The 25,762-nt window shown below is 40.0% G+C and overlaps 1 protein-coding gene across 5 annotated transcripts in view; it reads right to left on the bottom strand.

Moving 5' to 3' along the window:
• TPPP (tubulin polymerization promoting protein) overlaps nt 1–17,597 on the bottom strand; it is an 83,798-nt gene extending 66,201 nt beyond the window's left edge. For all 5 annotated transcript variants that reach the window (XR_001331617.2, XM_005525227.3, XM_014254531.2 and 2 more), the window contains exons 1-2: nt 17,509–17,597; nt 4,632–4,877 (exon numbers count right to left, since the gene is read on the bottom strand). Coding sequence is in view for 4 of the 5 variants with exons in the window: in XM_005525227.3 (XP_005525284.2) it covers nt 4,632–4,873 (242 nt within the window). In the remaining variant the exon portion in view is untranslated. The remainder of the gene's footprint in view (nt 1–4,631; nt 4,878–17,508) is intronic.
• Nucleotides 17,598–25,762: the final 8,165 nt, after the last annotated feature.

The following is a 25,762-nucleotide window of genomic DNA, read 5'->3' as shown; positions in this document are numbered from 1 at the left end:
CATTTACAGTTATGTACACTTCTGTTGGCTTTGCTGCAGTTTTTAACATTTTTCATCCCATAAGACATGGTAGAACTTTTGTCATTCACTCTTCACAATTTCGTTTGCTCTCCCAGGTACAGGATGCAGGGTAAGTTAGTGACATTGTAAGAGATGGCTTTATTGTATGCTTTATAACCTAAAAAATAAGAGAAGTTTACTCATCTACTCATTACAGAAACAGCAGTCTATTCCAACTGCATTAATGCAATACAAATATTTGGCATAAATTTAGGTGTTTTAACTCTGGTCTCTAGGGATGCAAATCATAAATATTCATACATGTGGCTACTCTCGGAAATGGGCTTTAGCTTTTCCTTTCAAGTAATTCCATTGCAAAATTCTTTGCTGCTTCATTTCTTGTATTTTCTGAGCTGACAATTTTAACAAACAAACTTATATTACAATCCACCTAATTGGAAGGATTTGTGGGACCCTAAAAATTACTGTTAAACAAAAATATTTGGGGGGGAAGGGGAGAGATCACCAAATTTACATATTTTCTTACCAAAGAATGTAATTCTAGAAATATTTTTTTCATGTCTACTGCTGTGGATTCTTTGCATTAGATTTCTTCTTATCCTGAAGTACATATAAATGTTGTGCTCACATGAAGCCCTTCAGTAGACCTTTTATGCAAGATAAACAGACAAATTACATTTCAGTCTCACCTGACATCCTCATGCATTCTACACTTATTTTCTTTTTTGGAACAAAGGCTCAATGGAATTTCTGCAACCTTTATAACAATATTAAATTTAACTTTAAATGAACTAATCTCTGAAAGACTAATCTCTGAAACTGGACATAGGTCCCAGTTTTCAAGAAGTATCACAGACATTTAAAACTTACAGAAGTTTTGTTCACTTGGTTTGGCAGAGGTTGAGAGGGGTAAGTCTATAAAAATGTTCATTATTTCAGAGGTAAAATCTCTCCTAGAGCAGAGCAAGTTGCCAATCGGCAAATAGAATGTTATCTTTCAGTAGCTCTTAGGTAAATATATCTCTCACTAATTTTCTTTATTTTACCCTATCAGCAACGTTTAGTTCCTACCTATTTTGCCAGTATCTACTACTACTGGCAGAAGCCTGGAAAAGTTAGCAAGACAACAAATATAGGCTTTATACATAGTAACTCATGAATCCAAAAAACATTTCTACTAGTTTAATTATTTTCTAGTGTCTGAACAGTATATGCCATTGTCATAAACTCTAAGTATAGGTTGTTAGAAAACAACCCTGCTATGTACAGTTGCTTCCCATTAATAGAACCAACAGAAAATATATTTGGAAGTTCTAGCACAATGCTAGATGGCAATTGTAGTTGGGTATGGCAAACACTTTTTTAAAATGTTTGTTGCGCTCCCTGGCTAGCCTACAACTGCTAAAGTCCACCCCATCCCACTGAACCATTACTTTGGCTGATCATAAGAATCCCAGGCTGAGGCTAATCTTGTGAGACACACTTTAGCTCGGGAGTCCAAAACCAAGAGTGAAGCACAAAGCCTTCTGGTAACCATAAGCAGAATTCTTATTGAGGCATGGAAGCTGCACTTTGTACTTTTGGAGGGAGTTGAAGATTATTCTATAGTGTTTAAGGTTTTACACTTAACATACATACATAGGGAAAAACTTGGTATGTCAAAAAACCATAGAGCTCTGCTGGGAAAAAAAACTGCTTATAAAATAAAAATGAGTATGAGTTTATTATGTGAGTATGTCTGCTTTGATGCATTACTAAATCTATCATTATCCTTGAGCTTAGGGTTAAATGTGAAGTAAAAGAGAAAGCAAGGAAAAACAGCTGTCTGAACATACTCAAGAAATCCTGTATACCCAGCTGATGCTTAACCCTCCTAAGTTAAAGCATATTACTAACACTTGAGTTCCGATAGCCATTAGATCTTCCCTTTTAAAACCTAAAATATCACATGTGAAATAAATGTGATCTAGACTAAAAAGACTTGCGACACATGCAGCCAAGAATAAAAATGTAAAAAAACCACAAAACCTGAACAGGTAAGAAACTGTGGAAGTATACCTACTGAAAGAATACATTCAAAAAATACAGACCTTCCTAATAAAGACAGCAAATTCAGCTTCCATATGTCACTTAAGCAATATAATTTAAAAATAAAGTAATTTTAAAATAGAAGAATATATAAAATACATGTTATATGTACATGTACATGTCAAAGAATGAACAAAAAATTAAACAAGATACTTTTGCATTTGATGCAGCCATCTACTAAGCTATTAAATACTACTAGTGCTGGTTTTGGCTGGGGTAGAGTTTGTTTTCTTCCCAGTGGCTGGTGTGGGGCTGTTTTGGATTTATGCTGAGCACAGGGTTGATAACTTAGAGGTGTATTTGTTATTGCTGAGCAGGACTTGCACAGAGCCAAGGCCTTTTCTGCTTTCCATACTGCCATGCTGGCAAGGAATGGGGGGGGGCGGGGGGGGTGGTGCTTGGGAGGAGAGCCAGCCAGGACAAGTGACCCCAAATGACCAAGGGATATTCCAGACTACATGACATCATGGTTCAGTAAATAAAGTGTGAGGAAGAAGGAGAAAGAGGAGGGACATTTGGAGTGATGATGTTTGTCTTCCCAAGTCACTGTGACATGTGATGGGGCACTGCTCTTCTGGGGATGGCTGAACATCTGGCTGCCCAAGGGAAGCAGTGAATTAATTTCTTGTTTTGTTTTGCTTATGCACATGGCTTTTGCTTTTCCTATTAAACTGTCTTTATCTCAACCCATGAGTTTTCCAGCTTTTACTCTAAATTCTCTCCCCAGTGCTGCTGGTAGGGGAGTGAGCAAGTGGATGTGTGGGGTTTGGCTGCTGGCTGGGGTTAAACCAGGACAACTGGATAGAGAAAAAGATGGCATGCCTCTTCCCAGAGAAATGACAACACATAACAGAAGTCACAGGAATGAACTCTGAGAAACTGCTGAACTAGCCCTCCCCCTCAAGAGACAAAGACAAGAACCCCCAGGCTGAGCCAGGAGCATTCAACAGCAGCAAGGGGATTTGCTGACATTCCCCAGGAGTCTCAGCCACCTTACAATTCACTCCTGCACATCAGGACTGGATTCCTTCTGCCCCAACAATCACCAAACCTGATACTTCTTTATAACTGCTAATGCTGTGCATCTGTTTATGCCATATCACAGGGTCATTCTGTCACTAAAGAGCCTAGAAACTGATATGAGAAAGTAGCAATAAGATTATATTTATCTACAGGAAATAATAAAACAAAGTTTTAAGCTGATGAAAGTCAAAGAAAACTTAAAAATATCATAGATCAAGAAAGAAACAAAACTTTACAGCGTAAACAACCATTTCAAATAAGCCAGTTCTCTGATGGTATATCTAACTCCATTACCACAACTTTCAAGAAAATACAAGTAGGGACTGATACAAGGACAAGAGGGTGAGAGTATGCATATGTAGTGCTTTCAGTTATCTAGATAAGATCCCCAAGGAGAAAAGAAACAAAGATAGAAATAAATCAAATAAGTAAAGTCATTCTAACTATATATGTTACACTGGATAACTTTCAAGATTAAAGGTATTTTCTTCTCTGTCTTTCCCCACTTTGATGCAGTCTAAACGGGTAGTGCATGTAGCAAGATTTTCCAACTACCTTGTAAGCAATGCAGTTTGCATGTTCTCCCAGCATTACACCACAACAGTTGAGTACACAAGCCAAGTGTTCCTACAAGCTACAAGTACAATTAAGGGACCCCTTTTAAAAGCATGTCCCTCAACACAATGATGTTTGAGACAATTTAAACAATTACTGTGGTAATAAAAGGCAGAAAAGATTATCATATCAGATGCCAGGGGAATATAAAAGGTGAAAATAATCTAATTTTACACATAAAGCAAAACTAAAAAAAAATATTTGGGGCTTAATACAGAACATGTCATAACAGATTAATTCCTTGTTAACATATTTCCTTTAATATCTTCTCTTAGATTTTACAAGTTTCTGACTAAGCCTGGTTTTCAACTGGGAAGAAAGTTTCACTAAAGCTCCAGTCACAAAAATAAGATCAGACAACCTAGACAATCCTAATTCATCACAGACAAGGGTCACCATCCCATATTCACCATCAGTCTGGCACGGCCCTACACTTCAAGCCTGAGCTGGTATTGTGCTAGACATCATGATTGTTGTTAGAAAATTGACTTTTAGTACATATCCCACCTTAGCCTCAGTCCTCTGAGGCCAAGTTTTGGCAAGATCATCCTGACATCCTGACTTTTCATCCAGATATCTTTTATGAAACATTGACAGCACTTACTGCAGTGCAGTTTATTGGAATAGCCCACATTTATCCTGATCACATCATACTCTTTGTATAGAATAACACCTGTGAAACTGAAGTCAATTTTAGATAGCAGATCAGAAGCTGAAAGCTGTATCTTCAGATCAAGCAAGAAAATCTTGTAAAGGAATAAGAAAGAAATTGACTTTGTCAAATACAGTTTCACAACATCAGAAGCAACAGAAGGTAAATTTAGATGGTGTCTACAAAATATGGGGGGAGGGAGACAATGAAATTATGGGTAAAATGAACTTACTTGATTTTACTGAAGACAATGTCAACATCTGTGGTTGTCACATTCTTCCCATCTATGATATGGCAGTCCTTACATAGCTTTGACCAGTTCTTCCCATGCATTTCTTTTCCTGTAGCTCTCGTATCACCATGGATGGCAAATTTTCTAAAGGCCTCTTCCAGAGCACTTATCTCTCCTGCCGCAGCTCCCTCAGAGTTTGAATCAGATAATCTTTTTGCTGGTTTTGCTGATTTGTCAGCCATTGTGCTACAAAGAAAAGGAGAGTAAACTTATTACATTAATTTGCACTAGATTATTTTCAATCTACAAGCTAGAGTCCATGTCACAACATATGAAGTCCATATGAAGAATAAATGGTCTGTAAAGTTAGCAAGAACTCACTACCCTCCACCATCAGTCTAAACAGATAACTATGTAACTCTGCCCACCTGGGGAAAAAATTCTAGTACATTAAAAATTAAAAAAATAAATATAAAAAAAAAGGGGAGGGCAAGAAACCAGGGACACAAAACTAGTTACACCATCATTACATCAGCCATCAAAAGAATATTTAATATTTGTTCCTTTTTTTTTTCTTAAATAGCAATCATCACAGTCACTCTGTTGATTTGAATAGAAGTATGTTCTTTAAACCACAGGCATTACTATGTACTTGTATTTCTGAAGGAAAAAGAAACATCACTCTATTTTCTGGACTTTAGCTTTTAGTTTGTTTGGTTTTTTTTAACTGAAAAATCGAGTACTTCTGAAATGCAGTAAAAATATTAATGTTAGAACCCTTATGATACATTATGTAAGGGCTAACAAGTACATGATAAGTCTCTCTTGTTATCCAGACTATTTATTTCTCAAGTTTATGCCCAAAGAACTGTACCTGTGGAATTCATTTGGAATGAACACATCCATGACAGAGGCATACATACTGAGAAGGGATGTCATTACTGCAGACAAGAACTTTCTTGACTACTCCAAGTACATATAGTATAGGTTTGCCTTTTAAATGAAACCTTAACTGAACAATAGAATACTATTTTCAGGTCTCTTCATAAAAAAAACCAAACCATGATGTGTTAGAAGCATGTCACAGAAACCTCTGCCTTCTGCCCATGCACTCTTGGCATGGCAGAAGTAGGAGGCACTAAAGAGCCTAGGCACAGGGTACACTGCCTGCCTGCCCCAACAGCTGCACACAGACTGTTGTCACAGTCACATCGGTGCTGCTGCTACAAAGTTTTAACCCATAAAGGCATGGTTCAAGCGTCAGAAATCTGGAAATGCTAGATGAGGGCTGGAAAGCCAGTCATACTTACCTAGCCTTTCTTCCAAAGTCCCAGCTGTATGTAAGACATGATTAACGTATGTAGAGATTGGTAGGTATTTCTAGTTAAGGTTTTATTTCTTCATCAGATAGGAAGTTCTTTTGGTTTATATACTGTACATCAGTACAAATGGCTCAGCAAGGGAGAGTTTTAAAATTCTACCTCTATCCTATATTGTTTAAACTCTGTCACTCAAACAAGCAAGACATACCCTTTCCTGCACACTGTAACAGAACTAACCATAACTATTTGCTATGCAGCAGTTATTGCTAAGCTTTTAAATTAGAAAGAATCTTTTGATTAAAAACATACTAAAAGGACCTTTGTCCTTCACACTTGAGAAAACATAGCATGGCCAAAGCACTACTGCCTCTTTTGAAAACACTCACGCAAATGCTTAAATCCCTTGTTATATACTAAGCCTGGGCATCCTTCTGTTTTGTTTACACAGCCAGCACAAGTTTTGGCCAACAAACCAAAATGCTAAATTGTAATTAATATGACAGAAATTTACTACCTGTAGCCTGAGAACTGTATGTGCATCTATGAAATAAAGAGAAACACAGAAGGGAAAAAAGTTTGAAAATAGCAAGTTCATTAAAGAGTTTAAAAAGTAACCAATTCCCATTTCTATTTCCTTTGCATTTTGCCTACTGTCCAAAAAGGAATTTTACCTCAGAAGACTGATCTGAAAGCATCCCAACACTGAAACTCCAAAACAAAAAGCATGCACAGTAAATTGCAAGCTACTACAAACATTACAGATACATATATATTTACTAAATTTTGTCTAGATCAAATCTTCTGTTTCATCAGGCTACTTTCTTTTGCTACCAAAACATTAGTAAGAAAAAAACCAAAAAATACTATTGACACAACAAATACAAAGAGTATTTCATTAAAAATCAGATCATGAAGATCTGTGATGTACCTCTATATTCAAGGAAGCCTGACTTCCAAAAGCAGAAGTCTCATCCAAGCTTGTACCATTTCAAATCAACTGGAGCTGGACTATAGAGCCAGAAATTTTCCAAGCTAATACTAACTGGCTAGAGAGAGTACAGATCAGCAAAAAACAAAGTCTCTGCAGCATATTAAAAACCAAAGTTACCTTCATATGCAAGAAATGGGACAGGACAAGGTGGGAATTTGCCATGGCAAGGTATGTATGGTTTGCATCAAATTGTAATTTTATCTTTTGGCAAATAAACTTTTAAGAAATGTTCAAGGATAGCTCCTTCTTGCTCTTAGCAATTCTCTTAAGAAGTTATACTCAGAGTAAGTATCTTTAAAAGATACAACAATAGCACAGTTTACAAGCGATAAACAAGAAAACACCCGCGCAACTCTGTCTCATCTGAAACTGGAAAACATAACTATGTGCATACATTTTTAAGTATCTCCTGAACAAAATCTTTCCTTAGCCAGTGTCAGTGCCTTGCTGGCCAATTTTGCTTAATGATTTTTTGCCTATAACCATAACTCAACTTTGCACAGCACAGCAAAATCATGTTTTACTATCTTATACAGTCTTTAATATGATAGCTGTATCAACTGAAAAGATTTCTTACCTTCTGTAGCTAATAAATTTCAACTTTACAAATAAATTTAAACTTTATAGACCTGTTATAGAAAAATGCTCAAAGAAACATAATTGGCCTTCAGAAAGGTAGCTCCAGACTTACTTCTCTCACTCATTAATAAATGGACTTTGTGTTGGTTTGAGTAGTTCTGGATCAGGCAGAGCAGACACACTACAGAAAAGACATTAGTTTTGAATGGTGAAATCTGGTATGCAAAACAGACTCATTTCAAATAAATCCTTGCCATCTAAAGCAGAAAGTCAAGGAGAGATTAAAACCAGGGCTGTGCAGTGGTTGCCAAATATTATCATGGACACTCCTTGTTGAATCATAATTACAGTTTACTTGTTAAAATCCTATGTAATAGCATTAAATGTATTAAAAAGAAGCTACCTGGATTTATGAAAAAATTATCTAGTCTCAATTTAAACTTTTATTTCTAAACACTACAAACAACACAGTGTGAAGAGAACTGTATTTATTAACATACTGTAATTAGAAGGTAAAGAACTGCATAACACAGGATGTGAAATTAGACTTTGAATGGGGCCAGCTCTTTTAACTTTTTTTTGTGATTAGAGATAAGGAAGGAGATCATGTCACATTGAAGAAATGTTCTCTCAAATGGAAATGAAGCATAACCTATTTGACAAAAATTCAAGATCAAATGCTGCTTTGAGTCTTCCTTACCCTTTTTCCCTGGACAAAGGAATACAAAGGAGCTTGGTAGATTCTGCTAGAAGTAAAGATTAGGAGTAATTTGGGGCAGGGCCATAGCAAGATGATTGGTGAAAGACGAAAGAAAGTGATTACAATACCAAATCTAAAATTCAGTACAACAAAATTAAGCCACTGTTCAAAAGCATGAGCTGTGTAGATGCCGACTACAATTACAGCTAACCAAAGAAATGCCTTTCATCACTATCCAAAAAGTCTAATATGTACACAATTGCACGGTACCAATTTCCAGAGCCAGCAGAAAGAAGGAAGGTGGGACTAACCACCAATACAATCCTTTCCAAATACTGCATGCTCCAACCAATCAGGTCCACATCATCAAAAGCAGCCAGATAAGAAAGAGGTACAAGCAGATGCTAGAGTTTAGGAGGTTTATGAAATAACAACTATCCCCCAAAAAAATGGAGTTTCAGAAACCCACAGAATACTTAGTCAGGCGTAGTGTTATAAACTGCTGTAGTCTGTGTCCTTTGGTAACATGAAAAAACAGTCTTGTCCCATCCCTCACTTTGCAATAGGTAAATAATACAGTACATTACACAGAGATTAAGCCAGGGATCAAACTAACTCATGTTAACTGATGTCAGCCACTGACTTGATGACTATCTTATGCTAAGTAGACTGAAAGTGCAGATCTGTGTTCTCAGCACATGCCTAACCCATTAGAAAAAGTTTTCTAATATCAAACTTCCTTTTAGCCAGAGATTAGAATATATACTCATCTGCAGACAAACAGCTGGGAGACCTCCACTATATAAAGGCACTTATTAACCTGGATTCTTCAAAAAAGATGGGACAAGAAGTTACTGTTTCTGTGAATTTCAGTTGTCAATTTCTAGAGCTGTGTGAATACCCAAGGCCTCAGTACTGACCAAATGCCAACTCCACTGAAGGATTTATATTAATTTACACTCCTTCACTTATCCACACCCACTCTAAGTGTCAAAAATTGCAGGAATTCTGGTTTAGCACTGATTTAGATTTGTGGGAATTGCTCTTAGAAGCAATCTATCTCTCAGCAGCAAGGAAGACTTACTAAATCCCAGAGTATTTTTTCCAATAATTTCAGAAGCTTATGCAACTCTTTGAATATGCATGTATCCTACCAGGTCAGAATGCACGACAGCAACTTTCCTGCCCTGACCCTGACAACTAATTCATGGCTTATTTGCTCAGCAGAAAGCTTAGTATTTGTAACACAAGTTATCATCACTGACAGGCCACAATTAGGGAAATCAAAGGAGAGGGATGAAGAAACACGTCTGTTCTGCTGCCAGCATTCAGAACATCATGAGCACCCTGGGACCCATATCCTACACTACTTTAATTATTAAGGTCACATAAAGCAGATATATGAGCACAATGACTACTCTAAGAACCAATGTTCTCTGACTTGATAAAGGAAATAAAAATACAATCTCACTAGCTGCAAATCTATTAAAGCCCTTTAGGATCTCCACATCAAAAAACTGTTTTCTATATACATATAAAGCAGGGTACAAAAATCTCAATGCCTATTTTTTTTGGGCTATACCATGTACTTTTTCATCTGCTTTGTCTAGCTCACCTCTAATAGCTTTCATTTGCAGCAAGTTTTAAACAACGTCAAAAAGCAGTTTTAATGGCAGTCATCTCACAACATCAACTTCCATGGAAACGAATATGAGTGTAACTGTCTAAAACAGAACAGACTAGAACACCACAGCATTATTACAGCCTCAGATACATTCATGTATTAACGGAAAAGGCACTGTATTTTAAAACTGTACATTCTTTAGAATACTTACCAACCAAGAATTTGCTAAAATGAGGTCAAAAGTCAGTCTAGTGTGAACTAAGGGGTCATTTATTTCCCAGATGTAATACCGACCTCCAGTGCAACCTGCAACATGACAACACAGGACTCCAAAGTTATGGTTACACTGAGAATCAAGGCCATCATCTAGCTCACAACCAAAGACTGCAGTGCAAATTCCTCAGGCTCCTACAACCTAAAATGTACTGTCTGTTCAGTGTCTCAGTCTTATCCCTGATACCTCCCTAATTTCTTAACCCTTTCTACCATACACCCCAGACAATTAGTTTTATATGTTCAGTGTTACCTGTTTTCACCTTCCATTATCCTGCTGATTTTTCCTACCCACCAAGTGTTGGTAAGCATGCAGGTGCTTAGGACACAATTTTTATCAGAATATATTACTGCACTGTTGGTAAAACTTATCCAATGCATCACAAACAGTTACCATCCAAAATTTCTTCAGACTTTCTACCTTTTTCAAGTAAATTCAAGTAAAAAAGCTAATTCAAGTAAAAAAGAAAGCAACTTTTCAATGAGCACAGGAGGTACTATTTTTATGAGTTAATTGAATTCATAACGAATTATGAAACTGTGCAAGGCATTTGAATTTGCCTGACTGCATCTGGTTTATTTTAGTACTTGATCCATCTTCTCCTTGTTATAAAAACTTAACAAAATTGCAATGAAAGGGAATTCTCATTTATTTTCTCTCTGTAATTATTTATGCCAAATAAAAACAGCAGAGACAAAGTACAGCAGATGGAATCTTTTTCCCACATTTTTGCATAAACATTCAAGCTTAGGGAAGGATAAACAGACAGAGAAATGCAACATCCTCATAATAAAAAGCAATGCTTTCGACCACTCTTAAAGCTTCCCTTAAGCTTCCTTCACAGCTACCTATAGGAACCAGAGTTAAGGCATTTCTCTTCAGAGATATGCTCTGGTTATATTTCTCCACACATGATGCTGAAGTGAATGACAGCCATCCATTTTCCCTAGCATACAACACAGAAGGCAAATGTGCAGAGACCACTGCAAAACAAGCACAGCTAACAATTTTATCTACAGTTAAACCCATCTTTACCTAAAGAAAATGAAATCCTTTTGCAGGCTTTATGAGGAAGAGCATGGCTGAACCTCGAGTTCTCTTAAGAATATATGTGAATTTAGCACTATGGATAAGGCTAAGGCTGGCCAGATCATACAGATACATTTAGACCTTCAGCAGAACACAGAGTAATAGAAAAGGTACCTACTTAACCTGTCTAATGTTTCTCCTCAGCAAAACAGTATTTCAGACTGTGAACATATGCCATCACATATGCCATTAAAGGATCTAACTTAGAAAACACATTAACAAGCACAGAGATTACTCTGACTGCTGACAAATTATTATTACTGTTGTATTTCTGAAAACTATTGTTATCCAGCTAGTTACTTCTATAATGTCACTTGAGATACAAAACAAAGTTTAGTTCTTGGTAAATTACACTCCTCCATTTCAAAGAACCACTTCATAAATATCACCTCTCTATATTAACAAAGCATTTGTACACAGACAGACAAAACTTTATCAGTAATAGATCTATTGCAACTTCTTTTAAAAAACATGTTCACCTGACAACACTTAAAAGTACACAAAAATTCTCTATATAGCTAATTCTTAACGAGCTCCACAATATCGTGTAATACCACTGTGTCACTTACACAAGATTTTAACTAACATAAATAAGGCATCCACAACTTGTGCATGTACTGGTGAACCCTTATTATGCTTTTTTTTCATCATGCCACTACTCCATTTGAGAGTTCCACTTTCTAAGTATTCATCCTAAGCTCTGCCAGGCTGCTGTAATTGGTAGATGAATAATCTGGACACAAACATTCTGCAATTTCACACATGGGCAAGGACACTAGCCAGTGTCTAGAACCACCTTCAAAGGAGAAAGTGAACATGACACCAACAAAAGCACAACAAAAGAGGAGACTCAACTGTTTATATGAGATACATTTTCATGGTGTATCAAAAAAAGACTTAGAATCACAGATCAGAAAAGAGTGAAAGACAACGGCTGCTCTCCACAGTAAATTTACAGCTCCGAATAACATGCTGGGCCTGTCATCACCTTAGGATCAGCTGAGTACAGGTTCAAATACAATTGTAGAGCTTGCTTAGCTTCATTCCTTCATACAATGTACATTGTATCCTCTCACCCACCCCACACAAACCAGACTCTGCCTGGAACTTCCACAGAACCCTTTCAAAATAATTCTGGAAAAGCCATAAGTAATGAAGATCCACTCCATGAAAGCGGATCAAAGATTGTACAGAAAGATCACTTCAAACTCCAGGAAGATGGGGGACTTTGAGTACCACCCATAAGTAAAAGTATCTAGAGAACCAACTATTGACAGGGATGGAATTAGAAAAACTGAGCTAACAGAGACTTGAAAGCACTGTAAGATTTAGTAATCACAAAGCACCACCTCTGATCAAAGAAAGGAAGATGACATAAGAGATGCAAAATCATGAGACAAGATGTTTTACCTAAGACACTTTACAAATTACACTGGTGGAATTCTTGAGAGATCCAAAAACCTGAATGAATCTGAGAAACTGAATCACCTACTAAATGGCTCTTTACTGACAAAGATATTAAAAAACTCTACAGTTGAAAATTCAGACTACACTAGAAATATGACTTCCTTATGAAGAGACAATCAACCATGCCAGGTACTAAAGGTAACCCAAGAATAGCTGCAAATACCGCACATCCTCATGTCCACATATTAGACTGCCTCTAATACAGAAGATATATTTAGTCAAGTGTCTCTGAAAGACAGACTTTTACCAAATGTAGATTATTGCTCTCAATATAACTAATACATGAATCAGGTTAGACTGTATAAAGTTCCCTCATGTTCTTAAAATCTGCTACTTCACTTTTGTCTCAATCCATGAAAATAAACTAACCTTTAAGTACAGATTTTTTGCAACCACCCACAGCCTGGTCCTAAATAAGAAGAGAAATACTTCCTTTGCTAAATCAGTAAGCTCTTTCACATCTATATGTACTTCTAAGATGCAATATTTGGGTACTACTCCTTCCAATAGTCAAATCAGAAGAGACAGGCTTAAATAGGTTTGGTTTTAAATTAAAAATAAACAGGGTCATCAACAAATGAAAAAATAATTTTGTGAGCAAAATCTCTAAGATTTTCACTACAACTGCAAGAATTTTCTTAGCACTGATCCAACAAAACACCATTTAAGAACTTGAACTAGGACTGCAACCCTCATAGATTCAAGCAAAACTGTTACCTCATTGATTTTTTTTTAACTTCAAGTTTCTCTGTGTTCATTTGATCAAATGCTCCCAATATATGAACACTGACAAAGAAGCATGCTCCTAAGATTAGCCAAACTGAGCAAAAATTAACTTCAAGTGATTATTTAAAACATTATTTAAAACAGTTACACTGCAGATTTGTTTTTATCTTTTCATCAGCCACATAATGCATTGAACCTTTGATCTGTAAACTCTTAGCTGCCACCTCTTGGGTTTCTATCCAGGACAAGGTAAACTCATACCACAAACTCAGAACACTACAAGGCAGGAGAAGGGTGAGGAGGAAAAGAAAGAGGGAACCTTAAGACAACTAGCAAGAATTAAGAGCCTAAGCTTCTCCACAGCTGCCTCAGAGTCCTGACAGAGTTAAGAATCCTTCTTAGCAGCAGCAAAGTGAATTGCTCACCCACCACATTTAACAACTAACAATAAATAAAAACTTCCCATCTATTTTGATGGACATACCACTGTGAGCCAAGAAAACTGAGTAGCACATAATCAGTCTGTTCTGCTCTGTCACCACTTGAGATAAACACCCACTCAGGAAGAGTGTTCTGAAACCTGAGCAGGATACGCATACTTGTCCTGTAACACATGTACAGTCCCTTGGTACTTGAAGACCGTATTTATATAGGGGTATTTTACCAGTAATGTCCTTTCAATGAACAGTTCCTTTCATCACTATTCCAAAGTATCCAAATAACCTGTCTACGATGAAATGGGAAATTCTTGCAGTACTTCGATGTATGGGCAGAGTGATGTGTTCCTTCACATAAGTCTTTTAGCTAAAGGTGTAGTTATTATGTATTTCTAAGGGGGTTAGGCACATGAAGGGGATGAGATGAAGAAAGAGCTGGAACAGCTTATAGAAAACACTGAGGATAAAGAAAAACAACATGAAATACAGGGGAAAAAAATGTTCCTGTATAACTGGAATTTGAAATGAAAACTCCATTTCAAAATTTTAAACTATTACCTTAAATTTAGAAAACTGTAAAAATTAGGGTACAAATTTTTCATATTGGGTTGATGTAGATTTTTTTAACCTTAATTTTCAGCATTTAGTCAAGTTAGATACATTTCAAAATCCCCCAAACCCAAGCCATTCACATGTCCCAAGGAAAACCCTCAAAGAACAGTGGGAGTCTTATATTAAGTTCTACAATCCCCTTTGCTATTACACGAGAATGAGAAAGTACACAGCTGGATAAAACACACACATACCAATGTACCCTTCTAACATCAGCTTGAATTATCTTTTGCACCACTCACAGTTCCTTGCTCTTTATTTAGGATCATAATATTTAGGGGGTCATGCCAAACTTTTGTTCCATTATACTGGACATAGCACATTAGTAAAGGTCCCTGACCACAGCCTCCAGACACTATGGCAATACAAACAGTAAGCAAAATATTTCCTTTCAACTAACCAGCAGAGACTTCTAGAAGCACTCATGTCCACAGCAGTCATGCCAGTACAGCAGGGAAACAGTAGGTGTGGAAATCATATACCTGCATTTAATTTCAGTTTGGCACAGCATAAAAATGGATTTCAGGGGTAGACAAAAACAAACTTTGTTGTTTGCTGAAGAGAATCTATTCCATTTATGCAAGCCTATAAGCAGTATGCATGTACAAATAAAAAGGACATGACATCACTGAGTGACTGACTATGCCGCAGAATGACTGCTCTTGCCTTAGTACATGAAATATATACAATAATATATAAACATAGAGAGATAGATGCATGTGAGTATGGTGACATCCTCACACTGGAGACTTACATAACTGAAGTATGTAAAGCAATAAAAATATCAGTTATTATTTCAATTTGTATTTTAGCTTATCACCTGAGAGCAAGTTATCAAGGTTAAACATTGTATGGCTTATTATCTGAAGCACTATGAGATATACTGAGTACAATAAATTGCTTCTACCTATAATGCGAATACACTTAACATAAAATGACATAACTGACTGCCTCACTCCTTGAAAGAGCTTTATTTTATTTTTTCAAAGATACAAGAGGCAAAAATAGCTTCTATCACACAGCTGCCTCCAGAAAGCTACCGGAATGAATATATCTACTACAAAAATTAAATGAAAATACATTATTTTTCACCACAGTAAAGACACAGATTAAATATGACACAGAAACAACTACTTGCTGGATGTATATTTCCATTTATAAATATCTTTTCTTAGATTTACAAGGGTCAAGTGCAAGCACTGCAGGAGATTCCTATGTGAACTTTATCTGCAATTTGATCCTTGCATGGCATGCTGTCTAAGCATTACACTGTACTATAATTTAATACTGGACATACACTTCAGCAGTTACAAATGATGGACTATTTAAAAGCATATAACTGTGACCCAGAAATGTACAAAGGCATTCAAAACAGCATTTTATTTTGGATTTGGGAGATGAAAGGTTGAGTTGGGATAGGGTCTCTAAAAACATAAAGAAGTGACTCATCACTAAAGGATTAAAAAAATGGCTATTGCCATTTTAAAAGTAAGTTGTATAGGTTTGATAAACAGTGATGCTATTTTAAGCCTATGATTATGAAAGTGTATAGGTATCTCTTTGGTTTTCCCCAAGGTTTTCACAGCACTAGAGGAAAAAAAGCCCCAAACCTTAATGCTTTATTATCATGCTAACCCCTTCCAACCCATCTAAAGCATGCTATTTAATGATGCTAGCTGAGAAAACAGTGGGATGGCTCAGTAACAGTCTCACATCATGTGTTTCATTTCAGGCTGGGGCTTGGGTTTGCTCCTCCTCTTCTTTTCAAATAAACATGAGGAGTTATGCAACCCTCCGTAAAATCCAAAAAAAAATTGTCCCCTCCCAAACCTGCCCATGTAGAGCCTGCAAAACATGAACAGGAAAACTGGTTGTCAGCAGCATCTCCTATATGATTCGAAGCCGACAGCGTTTAAGATGCTATTTACATGTGCATTCAGCACCTTGTGGCATACACCCAACTTCCCCTTGGAATAACTTCACCAATGTACAAGAGCTTTTACCCAGGACTGAAGGAATATTTACAAACATTGGTGACCTGGTGGAGGAGGGGTTGTATTTATTTTCAAACGAGCTAGCCAGGGTTACAGATTAATTCACAGGATTTTGTCTCGTCCTCGTTTTCCATGCCGGAGTGCATGGCAGTACACCATACCTACGGGTATCACCCCGCAGGCGCTAAATGGGCTCCCACAACTGATGCTGGTTTTGTGTAGGATGCTACAGAGCAGCGGCTCTCGAAGACGAAGCTCCTCCAGCTACCGCTCGGAGATTTCAAGGAAAAAGAAATAAGGAAAAAAAAAAAAAAAAAAAAAAAAAGAAACTGCAAATAGCCTCTCCACATCGGTCTCCATAAAAGGGGACCGCTGCCTCTACACGAGCGCATGAAGCAGCAGGGGCGCTGAGGCTTTGTTGTTGACTGCGGAGCATTCGGCGTGTGTGCGCAAGGTGGCTCCTTCCCGGCTCCGGGAGCCGCCCGCGGGGGCAGCGCGGGGCTCGCCAGCCGCCCGCAGCCAGCCTCCAGCATCTCCCAGCCACGGACCCGCTGCCGCCCGGGGCCGGGAAGCCGCCCGGGTCCCACGCTGGCTGCGGCCGCGCGTCCCTCCTCGATGGAGATCGGGGGATGCGGCTGCGGAGCCCATCCCCATGGCAAGCAAAGGCGCGCGGCTCCGCGCCGATCCCCGCTCCCCGCCGGCCCCTTGTGCCCGGTTCCCGGAGGGCAGCGCAGAACACCGGGGACACAGCACGGAGGTGAACCCCAAGGAGGGACGCGGGGCCGCGGCGCGAAGCCCCCCGCGGGCGTTACATAACGACGGCGGCGGCAGCGGCCGCGCAGGGCTGGGCTCGGGCGCCCCTCCGCTGGGAGCAGGCGCTGGGAGGGGGCACCGGAGCCGCCAGACCCCCGCCACCGCCCCCTCCCCTCACGCCTTCGGCAGCCGACCGGCGATCGATTAGCGGCGCGATGGGAAGGAGGGAGCGGGCACGGCACACGACACGCACTCCCGTCGGAGCGGCGCTCGCCCGGCCCGGCCCGGGAGCGGCACCCGCACACTCACCGCCGGCTGTGGAGTGCGGCAGGTCTGGCAGAGCTGGCCCGGCTCCGTCCGGCGCCTTCGGGAGCAGCCGCGGGTGTCCCCACCCAGCGGGCCCGTTGCAGCGGCACCGCCCCCCCCGCGCGGCCTTTGGCGGGCGCGCGGCGCCGCCCGCCCGCCTCGAGCGCCCATAGGCGGCGCGCGCCGTCCGGCCCGGGCCGCGCCCGGCCCCCCCGCCCCCGCTGAGGGGCCGCGCGGCCGCCGCTGCCTTACATGGGCGGCTGGTGCGGCCGCGGGCCCCGTTATCCGCGTTATCCGCGTTATCCCCGTTATCCCCGTTATCCCCGTTATCCCCGTTATCCGCGTTTTCTCTGCTGCCCGGAGCGCGGCGGCAGGTGCGCGGCGGCAGGTGGAGCCTCGCCCTGCTCGCGCATCCCGTGCCACCCCTTCCCGGTAGACCAAGGGTACCAATGTCCTCCTGGGTCCTGCCGCGCTCTGGGAGGTTTGGGCCGGGATGGCCGCTCGGCTGTGTTTGAAGCTGGGATCGTCGACGTAAATGAAAACCATGTGGAAGATTGGGCTGTGAGGTGCAGCGGGTGCTCAGTAAAAGCCTCACCTTCCCTTAGCTTGCTTCTCGCCTGGGAGCAGTGGAGAGGCGCAGCCACAAACCTACTCTAGAGCAATCCCATCCAAAATCCTAGAGCACAGACACAGTCCAGGAGTCAGCAGGAATCTAGTCAGCCATTGTGCGCCATCATTTGTGAATTTATAACCAGAGTCCAATGACCCTGCGGAGTTTGGTGGACTGTAACTTGATTGCTGCTGGGCTGGAATGAAGTTAAAACAATCTACCTGCAGTCGTGAGGGAAAAGAGCAAAATACTAACGTTGCACAATGGATTCTCAGTTTTTCACATGCAGGAGATATATATATGGCTAATTTTTTAATTGGTTATATACCTATACTTGCCTCAGGATACACAATATGTTATGGACTATTATAGAATTAGCTTAAAAACTCTGATTCCAGTAACTTAAGGCAATTATTGAAATGATCCAGACTGTCATAATGGGACTTTCAAGAGCCCTTCACGTTAGGGTTGAGTTTGGCTGTAGCATGAATGAAGGTTTTGTAGTAGTGTAGGGCAAATGAAGCTGTGGTCTCTCATAAGAGCAAAATCAATATCATCTGCAAACACCTCCAAGTCCTTCTCTGTAGGGCTGCTCAAAATCCCTTCATCCCCCAGCCTGTGTTGGTACTCAGCAGTGAAACTAAATGTGTTCTTAGTAGGCGCAGTCGTACATGCTCATTTCTGTAATACATACATGCATACACCATGGACAGCTACACAGATCAATACAGCCAGCAACACTGAGCATTCACACAAGCACAAACAGCACCAATGGTCTGACCTTGTTGCCCTTTGGCTAATCAGGGTGAAAGTGTATTATTCAGAAATATATGCATATGTATCATGTGGATCCCTCCAGTAGCTGACCTTAGATACCCAGTCTACCCCTGAATCCACAACATGCCCCACTGCTGTACCCTGGGCAGACAAGCTCCCAAGACTTACAACCCCACTGTAGTTGCTTTTCATTCGTCACCCACAGACACATGCCATCATCTGCTGGTACCTGAATCTCCGGTCTTCTCAGCTGCTGTATCCTCACAAATGAATCCCTCTCAAGGGCTGGTACAGACCTCCTCACTCACGTGCACCAGGGTTCTCTCAGTAGCTGGGCTTAGACGTGCAGTCCATCCAGTAACTGGCTGTGGATCCCAAGTCACCCAGTTACTGGCATCTGGACACACTATTCCCCAGACCCCATAGTCCCACTCCAGCAGCTGGTACAGATTTCCTTGCACACAGCAGCACATTAACATGCACACTGTGGATCTCTCCTGAGCAAACAAATATCTTAGGCTCTCCTTCCATCCTGGATCACTGTTGTCCCCAGCTTCCTCCCACACAGGTACACATGCACAGAGACATCTGCAGTCTCTCAGCTGATCTTCAGATTTTATATCCTCTCCATCAGTTGGCATGGACTTTTTGGTCCCTTTGGAAGCCCCCTTCTCCAATTGCCTTACTTCCAGAGACATACTTCCTTCCCAAGCCTCTTAATCTCTTCTCCACCTTATTTGGCTTGATATTTACATGGTCACTTGGTTCAATTGCTCGCACTACAGAAACATATAAACCCTGATCTGCAGTGCAGCTGTTGATGCTTGTTTTTATTCACTCCAGTCCCTTCAGTTGATGACTCTGCTGATTTGCAAGCCCTATAATCCCTTGTCTGATTTCAGTTGCTGACTCTTAGACATCCTTACAATCACATCGACACAGAACAGAGTCCACTCATTTAGGAAAGTAGTTAGAAATGGAATTTAGGAAGAAGGCAGGACAGCAGGTGATCATCTGGTATGGGTCATGGCCTGACAAGCATACTGCCCAGCAACCTGTTTACACATGGGCAACCACTTTCGTCCTCCTAGCCCTCTATGACCCATTTTCCCCAAGTCAAGATAAGCCATCCCTTCCTCTGCCTTTAGTTTTGTCCCCTACACCAGCCAAAATATGTTTTGTACAATCCTAAGACTCCCTGAATGTCAGGGGAGGTTCAGACGTGATACCTGGAAACATTTCTTTACCAAGAGGATGGTCATACCCTGGAGCAGGTCTTCTGTAGAGGCTGCTGATGCCCCATGCCTGTCAGTGTGTGAGGCATTTGGAAAATGTCCTTAAAAAAAAGCTTTAATTTTGAATCAGCCCTGTTGCAATCACACAGTTGGACTTGATGAACATTCTATTCTATTCTATTCTATTCTATTCTATTCTATTCTATTCTATTCTATTCTATTCTATTCTATTCTATTCTATTCTATTCTATTCTATTCTATTCTATTCTATTCTATTCTATTCTATTCTATTCTATTCTATTCTATTCTTCTATCCCACCCCACCCCACCCCATCCCATCCCATCTCATCCCATCCCACTCCTCTTCATCCCACAGTGTGTCTTATACCCCCTAGATAGTGTTGCCTTTTGCCCACCATGGAAATGAAACTCAAGGTAATTTTAGTAAGGAGGCAATATAAAAAGGGATCTTTATTTGAAAGCCTTCAGAGGCAGTTATGGAAAGATGTCCCCAAAACCCACTCCCCCCAGAGGTGAGTGCGTTTTAGGAATTAGCATAATTAATAAAAGCACCAATTAGGACAAGTGGTGATGCAATCCCCCCCCCCCCCCCAGGTCAAGCCCTTTCTCTGGAGCCCCCTGTTCAGCACTAGCTGTACTTTTTCCATGAAAATGTATCTCAAAGAGTTGTTTTCTGCCTTGGTTCCCAGGAAGAACCAAAATAGAATGGAGCCTGGTACCTCCCAGGGCTTGGAGCTCTGGAATTTGTTTTGTCTTTCTGCTTAGGGAAAGGCCATGGAAAATTAATGGGAAAATTAGTTACAAATACAATAGATGATAATGTTACAAATATATGGGCTAAGAGTACAGAGAACATATAAAAGAAAAAAGGGAAAAACCCAAATGACATCAATAGTACCCCTGACTTCAACCCCTAAGTTTGTCTGGAGAGTCTTTCTAGACTCATCTGGCGTGTTTCAGACCTGGATGAAGACCATCAGTTCTCTTTGTGAAGCTCCTGAGACTGGGACAGGGAATCTTTTTTCTGAGTTACCCATAAAGATGAAGGTTCCCCTGCTTGATATTGTTGGTCTGTATCAAATTTAGAGCATGGAGATGAGCTTTTTATCAAGGAACGTAACAACACTTAATTTCTGGTCATACTTTGAAGACCCTGTATTCTCTGATGGAGAGGATTTTAGAGATTCTGTTGTTGAATTTAATTTAGCAATTTAATGTAACTGAATTTAGTAATTTAGCTCCTAGTCCTGAAGTCATAGTGTTGAAAATGTAGCATCATGAAGTTTTGACAAAGGTAAATGAGTCACACAAATAAATCAGTTATACCTCAGGGCATATATGTGCTGCCAACCTAATCCACTCCTTTCCACCCTTCAGTTCACAGTCTATCAGGTACCTCCCTCACAAGTGGCTAGGACAGAGATGAGACAAAATGCTGGTCACTTTATTTCATTCTTTCAACTGCTGTTTGTTGTTCAAGATGCTTGTCTTTTACCTCTCCTAAACTAATTTTTAGAAAATTCTAGTATGAAATCACAAATACCCATTATTGGATTATCTGTATTTGGGTTACATGACAAGGTTTTGGTAGCAAGCAGGCTACAGGGGTGGCTTCTGTGAGAAGATACCAGAAGCTCCCTCTGTGTCAGAGTCAGCTCCGGCTGGCTCTGATGGACCTGCTGCTGGCCAAAGCTGAGCCTGGTGGCAGCACACAGTGACAGTGTATTTAACAAAGGGAAAAAGATGCTGCACAACAGCAGCTGACGAGTTAGAGAATGGTACAGACAATTATTCAGACCCCATGGTCTGGAGAGGAAGAAGGAGCAGGAGGAGGTGCTCCTGACACAGAAGGAGAGATTTCCCTGCAGACTGTGATGCAGCACATGGTGAGGCAGCTGTGGCCCTGCAGCCTGTGGAGCAGACATCCACCCTGTAGCCTGTGGAGGATAGCATGTCCAAGCAGGTGGATGCTCCCTGAAGGAACCTGTGAACCAAAGAAAAAAAAGCCCATCCCTGAGCTGGCCTCTGACAGCACCTATGACCCCATTGAGAGCAGCCCATGATGAAGCTGGTTTTCTGGCAGGACCTGTGACCCCATTTGGGAACCCACACTGGAGCAGTCTGTTCCTGAAGGACTGCACCCTGTGGAAGAGACTCACACTGGAGCAGTTCACGAAGGGAAGGACCTGTGTTGTATAATTTTGTGTAAGACTGTCTCCCATAGGAGGCACCCCATGCTGGGGGAAGAGCATGAGAAGGAAGGAACAAAGCATTGTGAACTGACCTGAACCCCTATTCCCCATCTCCCTGCACTGTTCAGGAGGAGGAAATAAAGAAGTCAAGAGTTAAGTTGAGCCCTAGAAGGGAGGACCAGTGGGAGGAATATGTTTTAAGGTTTGTTTTTATTTCATATTATCCTACTTTTGATTTGCAATAAATTAAATTAATTTCGCCACACTGAGTCTGTTTTGCCCATGATGGTTATTACTGAGTCATGTCCTCACCCTTATCTTGACCCGTGAGCCTTCTGTCACATCCCCAGTTGAGGCAGGGAAGTGATAGTGGGATTGGTAGGCACCTTGCAAGCTAGCCAAGGTCAACCCAATATATAATCATACTACCTTAATAAAATAATGCAACTTTGTGTTCATCTTAATCCTGTATGGAAATTAACTTCTTCCATATTTTAAAGCAAATTTTCCAATTCTTCTTTGTCTGCATTTATTTTTATTTTTAGCTCAAGAATGCTGTCATTGGTTCCTATGTGTGCCTTGGACATTTTTCAGAAAATGAGATAATGTGACATGTATGTCATGGATTTCTACAGTACTCAGTACACTTATGTTACATAATACAATTACACTGTTACGAATAATTCCTGAGAGTTCCCAGAAGCCCTCTCTCATCTTTGCACAAAGAGTGATTTTTCTCAGTCCAGAAGAGAATCTATTCAGTTGTACACTGATGAGACAGTAGTGCTCTGGCACAGAACAGGGCCTCGCAGAAAATCCAGAGTAGTCCAACCCTTGATTATCTCGGTCTCCTCAGGAAGTCTATTCTCTCACAAGAGAAAAGACCCTTGACCACAACCTGGAGATCTCACTATCTTATCCTAAGATTAGCTGCATTTCCCCAGGAGGTTAGTACAGCTGTGTTTGTAGGCTGTTGCTGTGGATGAAGGATACCATCTTTTCTTCTTGGCACAGGCCAAATGTGTGGGCTCCCATGAGACTTGACCTGATGATTTTTCAGTGTGACAGAGCAATTTAAATTCTCTTTTGCTCTACTAAACAGACTAAATGACTGATCAAATGTCATTGTCTCTGACACACTCTTGTGAAATACTCCCAAGCTGCTGCAGCAGTGGTGCATATCCTTAGAACCCAGGAATGGAGCAGAGTGCTGGCATGCCTATAACCCCAGTCCCACTGGGACCTTCAGAGTACAAAATTCCTACAAGCTGCAGTTTAAGGATGAACTTTCTTGCCTCTGGTCTGATGGCAATAGATGTCTTTCTATAGCTCTACATGATGTCTAGATGTCTTTCTCTTGCTCTACATTTTCCCTTTCCAGAGCTACATAGTAAGAAAAATAGTACCAGATCTCATGTTGAATTTGAGAATATTACTGATTTTAATTAACACTGCAAAAAGAACACAAATCTATTAAAAATAAAACTGTACATATTTTCCTACTTCATTCTCTTCATCAACTAACATGCCACTTCTTCTGTTTCAAGACAAAGTCTTCTGAGAGGGATGCAGATCTTGTTCCTGTATTTGACACAGCTTCTTTTCAAGCTTCTATACTTACTTCTTATTTCTGTTATTTCTATGTCTATCCTTATATGAATTTTCTTCAAAGGTTTTGTTATTTTAATTTTAATTTTTATTTTCTTGCTATTTCTTCCTTCCTTGCCTGGTTCTTCACAAGATACAGAATTCTTTCCTGCTTAGACATCTCCTTTGCTAATACATTAAGCCAGTTCCACCAGAGCTGGAAAACTTTGTGGCCAGCATTAGTTCCCAGATTGAGAGACATGGGATGTAACGCTGACAAAAGGGTAGATTACATAAATCTTATGTTACTCAGTGAATCAGAACATCAGAACATCAGAAGACACATCCTGTCTTGAGCCAGAGGTAGTAAAGAGTAAATAAAAGGATTTCTTGAGCCATCAAGCCTGGGTAGGGAAATGCATCACCAAGATCACATAATTATTATAAAAGGTCACTTTAGTTCACTTGTAAATTTCAAATATGCTAAGTTTGAATCAGAAATTTGTGTGAATCAAAAAGCATTAATTTGGTTGAAACTTCCAGTAAAATTTGGAATAATTTTGAAATGCCTAGTATTAACTTCGTTTAGAAAAATAGAGGTTGTTCAGCTTTTTCCTTGTTTTAACCACTTCTTGGAATAGTTGCAGAAGCTAAAAATCCATCAAGCCTACCTCATCTTGTGAAAATGCCATCTTATCAATATGTCATACTATGTTATACACAGTCAGTTTATGTAAAGATATGTGTATAGTTGTAGTCAGTCAGTTGTAGCACAGGAGGGCAAAACTGGCTACCTGCCAGATACCCACTAGCAGTACAAATGTATTTCTAAATATATGAAATTGCAAGGAATATTTAATTGCATGAACAGTGTGCCAGAAGTTCAAATCAATAGCCAAGCATAAAGAGTCATTCTCATACACAGAAAGTTTGAATTAGAACATTCCGTATTTTGCTACATGCAGTCCTGTAACTTTATATAGAAGCTAATCTGATTGTATTTAGGGAAAAAGGACTGCTCATCACTTTTACTAAAATATAAATTATTGATAAAATCATGCAGATATGAAAGCCAGACTGCAGGAGATGCGCACATGTATTAAGAAAATAACTGGATCACAGTACTGGATAACAGTACAGAGCATAGTCCTGCAAATAATTGACATTACCAAGCCTTCCATCCAAAATTGCAATGAAACGTTAAGTTTCAATCAGAGCTTCAGAAGCTGGAAAGTTTTAAACACCCTTTCTCACTCAGTCCTCTGTTGCACATAAACCCTTTTTGGGAGAACTCATCACATGATCTTTCTCTCAGACAGAATGCTGTTCCAACTTCTATTACATTCTCTTCCCCAATTCCCTTCCAAAAAGTGAAAACTAATGAAAAGGAGGACAATGCGGAACAGCTGTAGGAAAAGATAAACTTTGCAGGACATCCAATGCTCTGGATTACAATTTAAGAAACATGGATTCCAGTAGTGTATTTTGTACAGGCTTTCCATGGAGAAGTTATCAACGTTCTCAGTTTCTCTCTGCACCCGTTTTACTCACATAAATTTGGGATAGTCCATTATGAAGTAACATAGAACAACATAGAATATTGTAGCACAAAGTCATACTTAAAAGGAAAAAAAGTCTTATTAGGGAAGCATTTAGGCATGTAAAAGTTATGACGAGACAGATCCTTCATCCACTGAATATCTTAACTCTATGTGAAGTGACTCTGCAGTTAAAGCCACTGACTTTGTACTTAAAGACAGCACATTCAAAAGCCCATACCACTGAGCATTCTGTAAATATCTATATTCTATATAATTTCATACAATGGACAAAGA

This window comes from Pseudopodoces humilis, chromosome 1, assembly GCF_049639895.1.
Source record: "Pseudopodoces humilis isolate 2021_Gansu_Grassland_sample_001 chromosome 1, ASM4963989v1, whole genome shotgun sequence".
Lineage (NCBI taxonomy): Eukaryota > Metazoa > Chordata > Aves > Passeriformes > Paridae > Pseudopodoces > Pseudopodoces humilis.
This window is presented reverse-complemented; position numbering and strand designations above follow the sequence as displayed.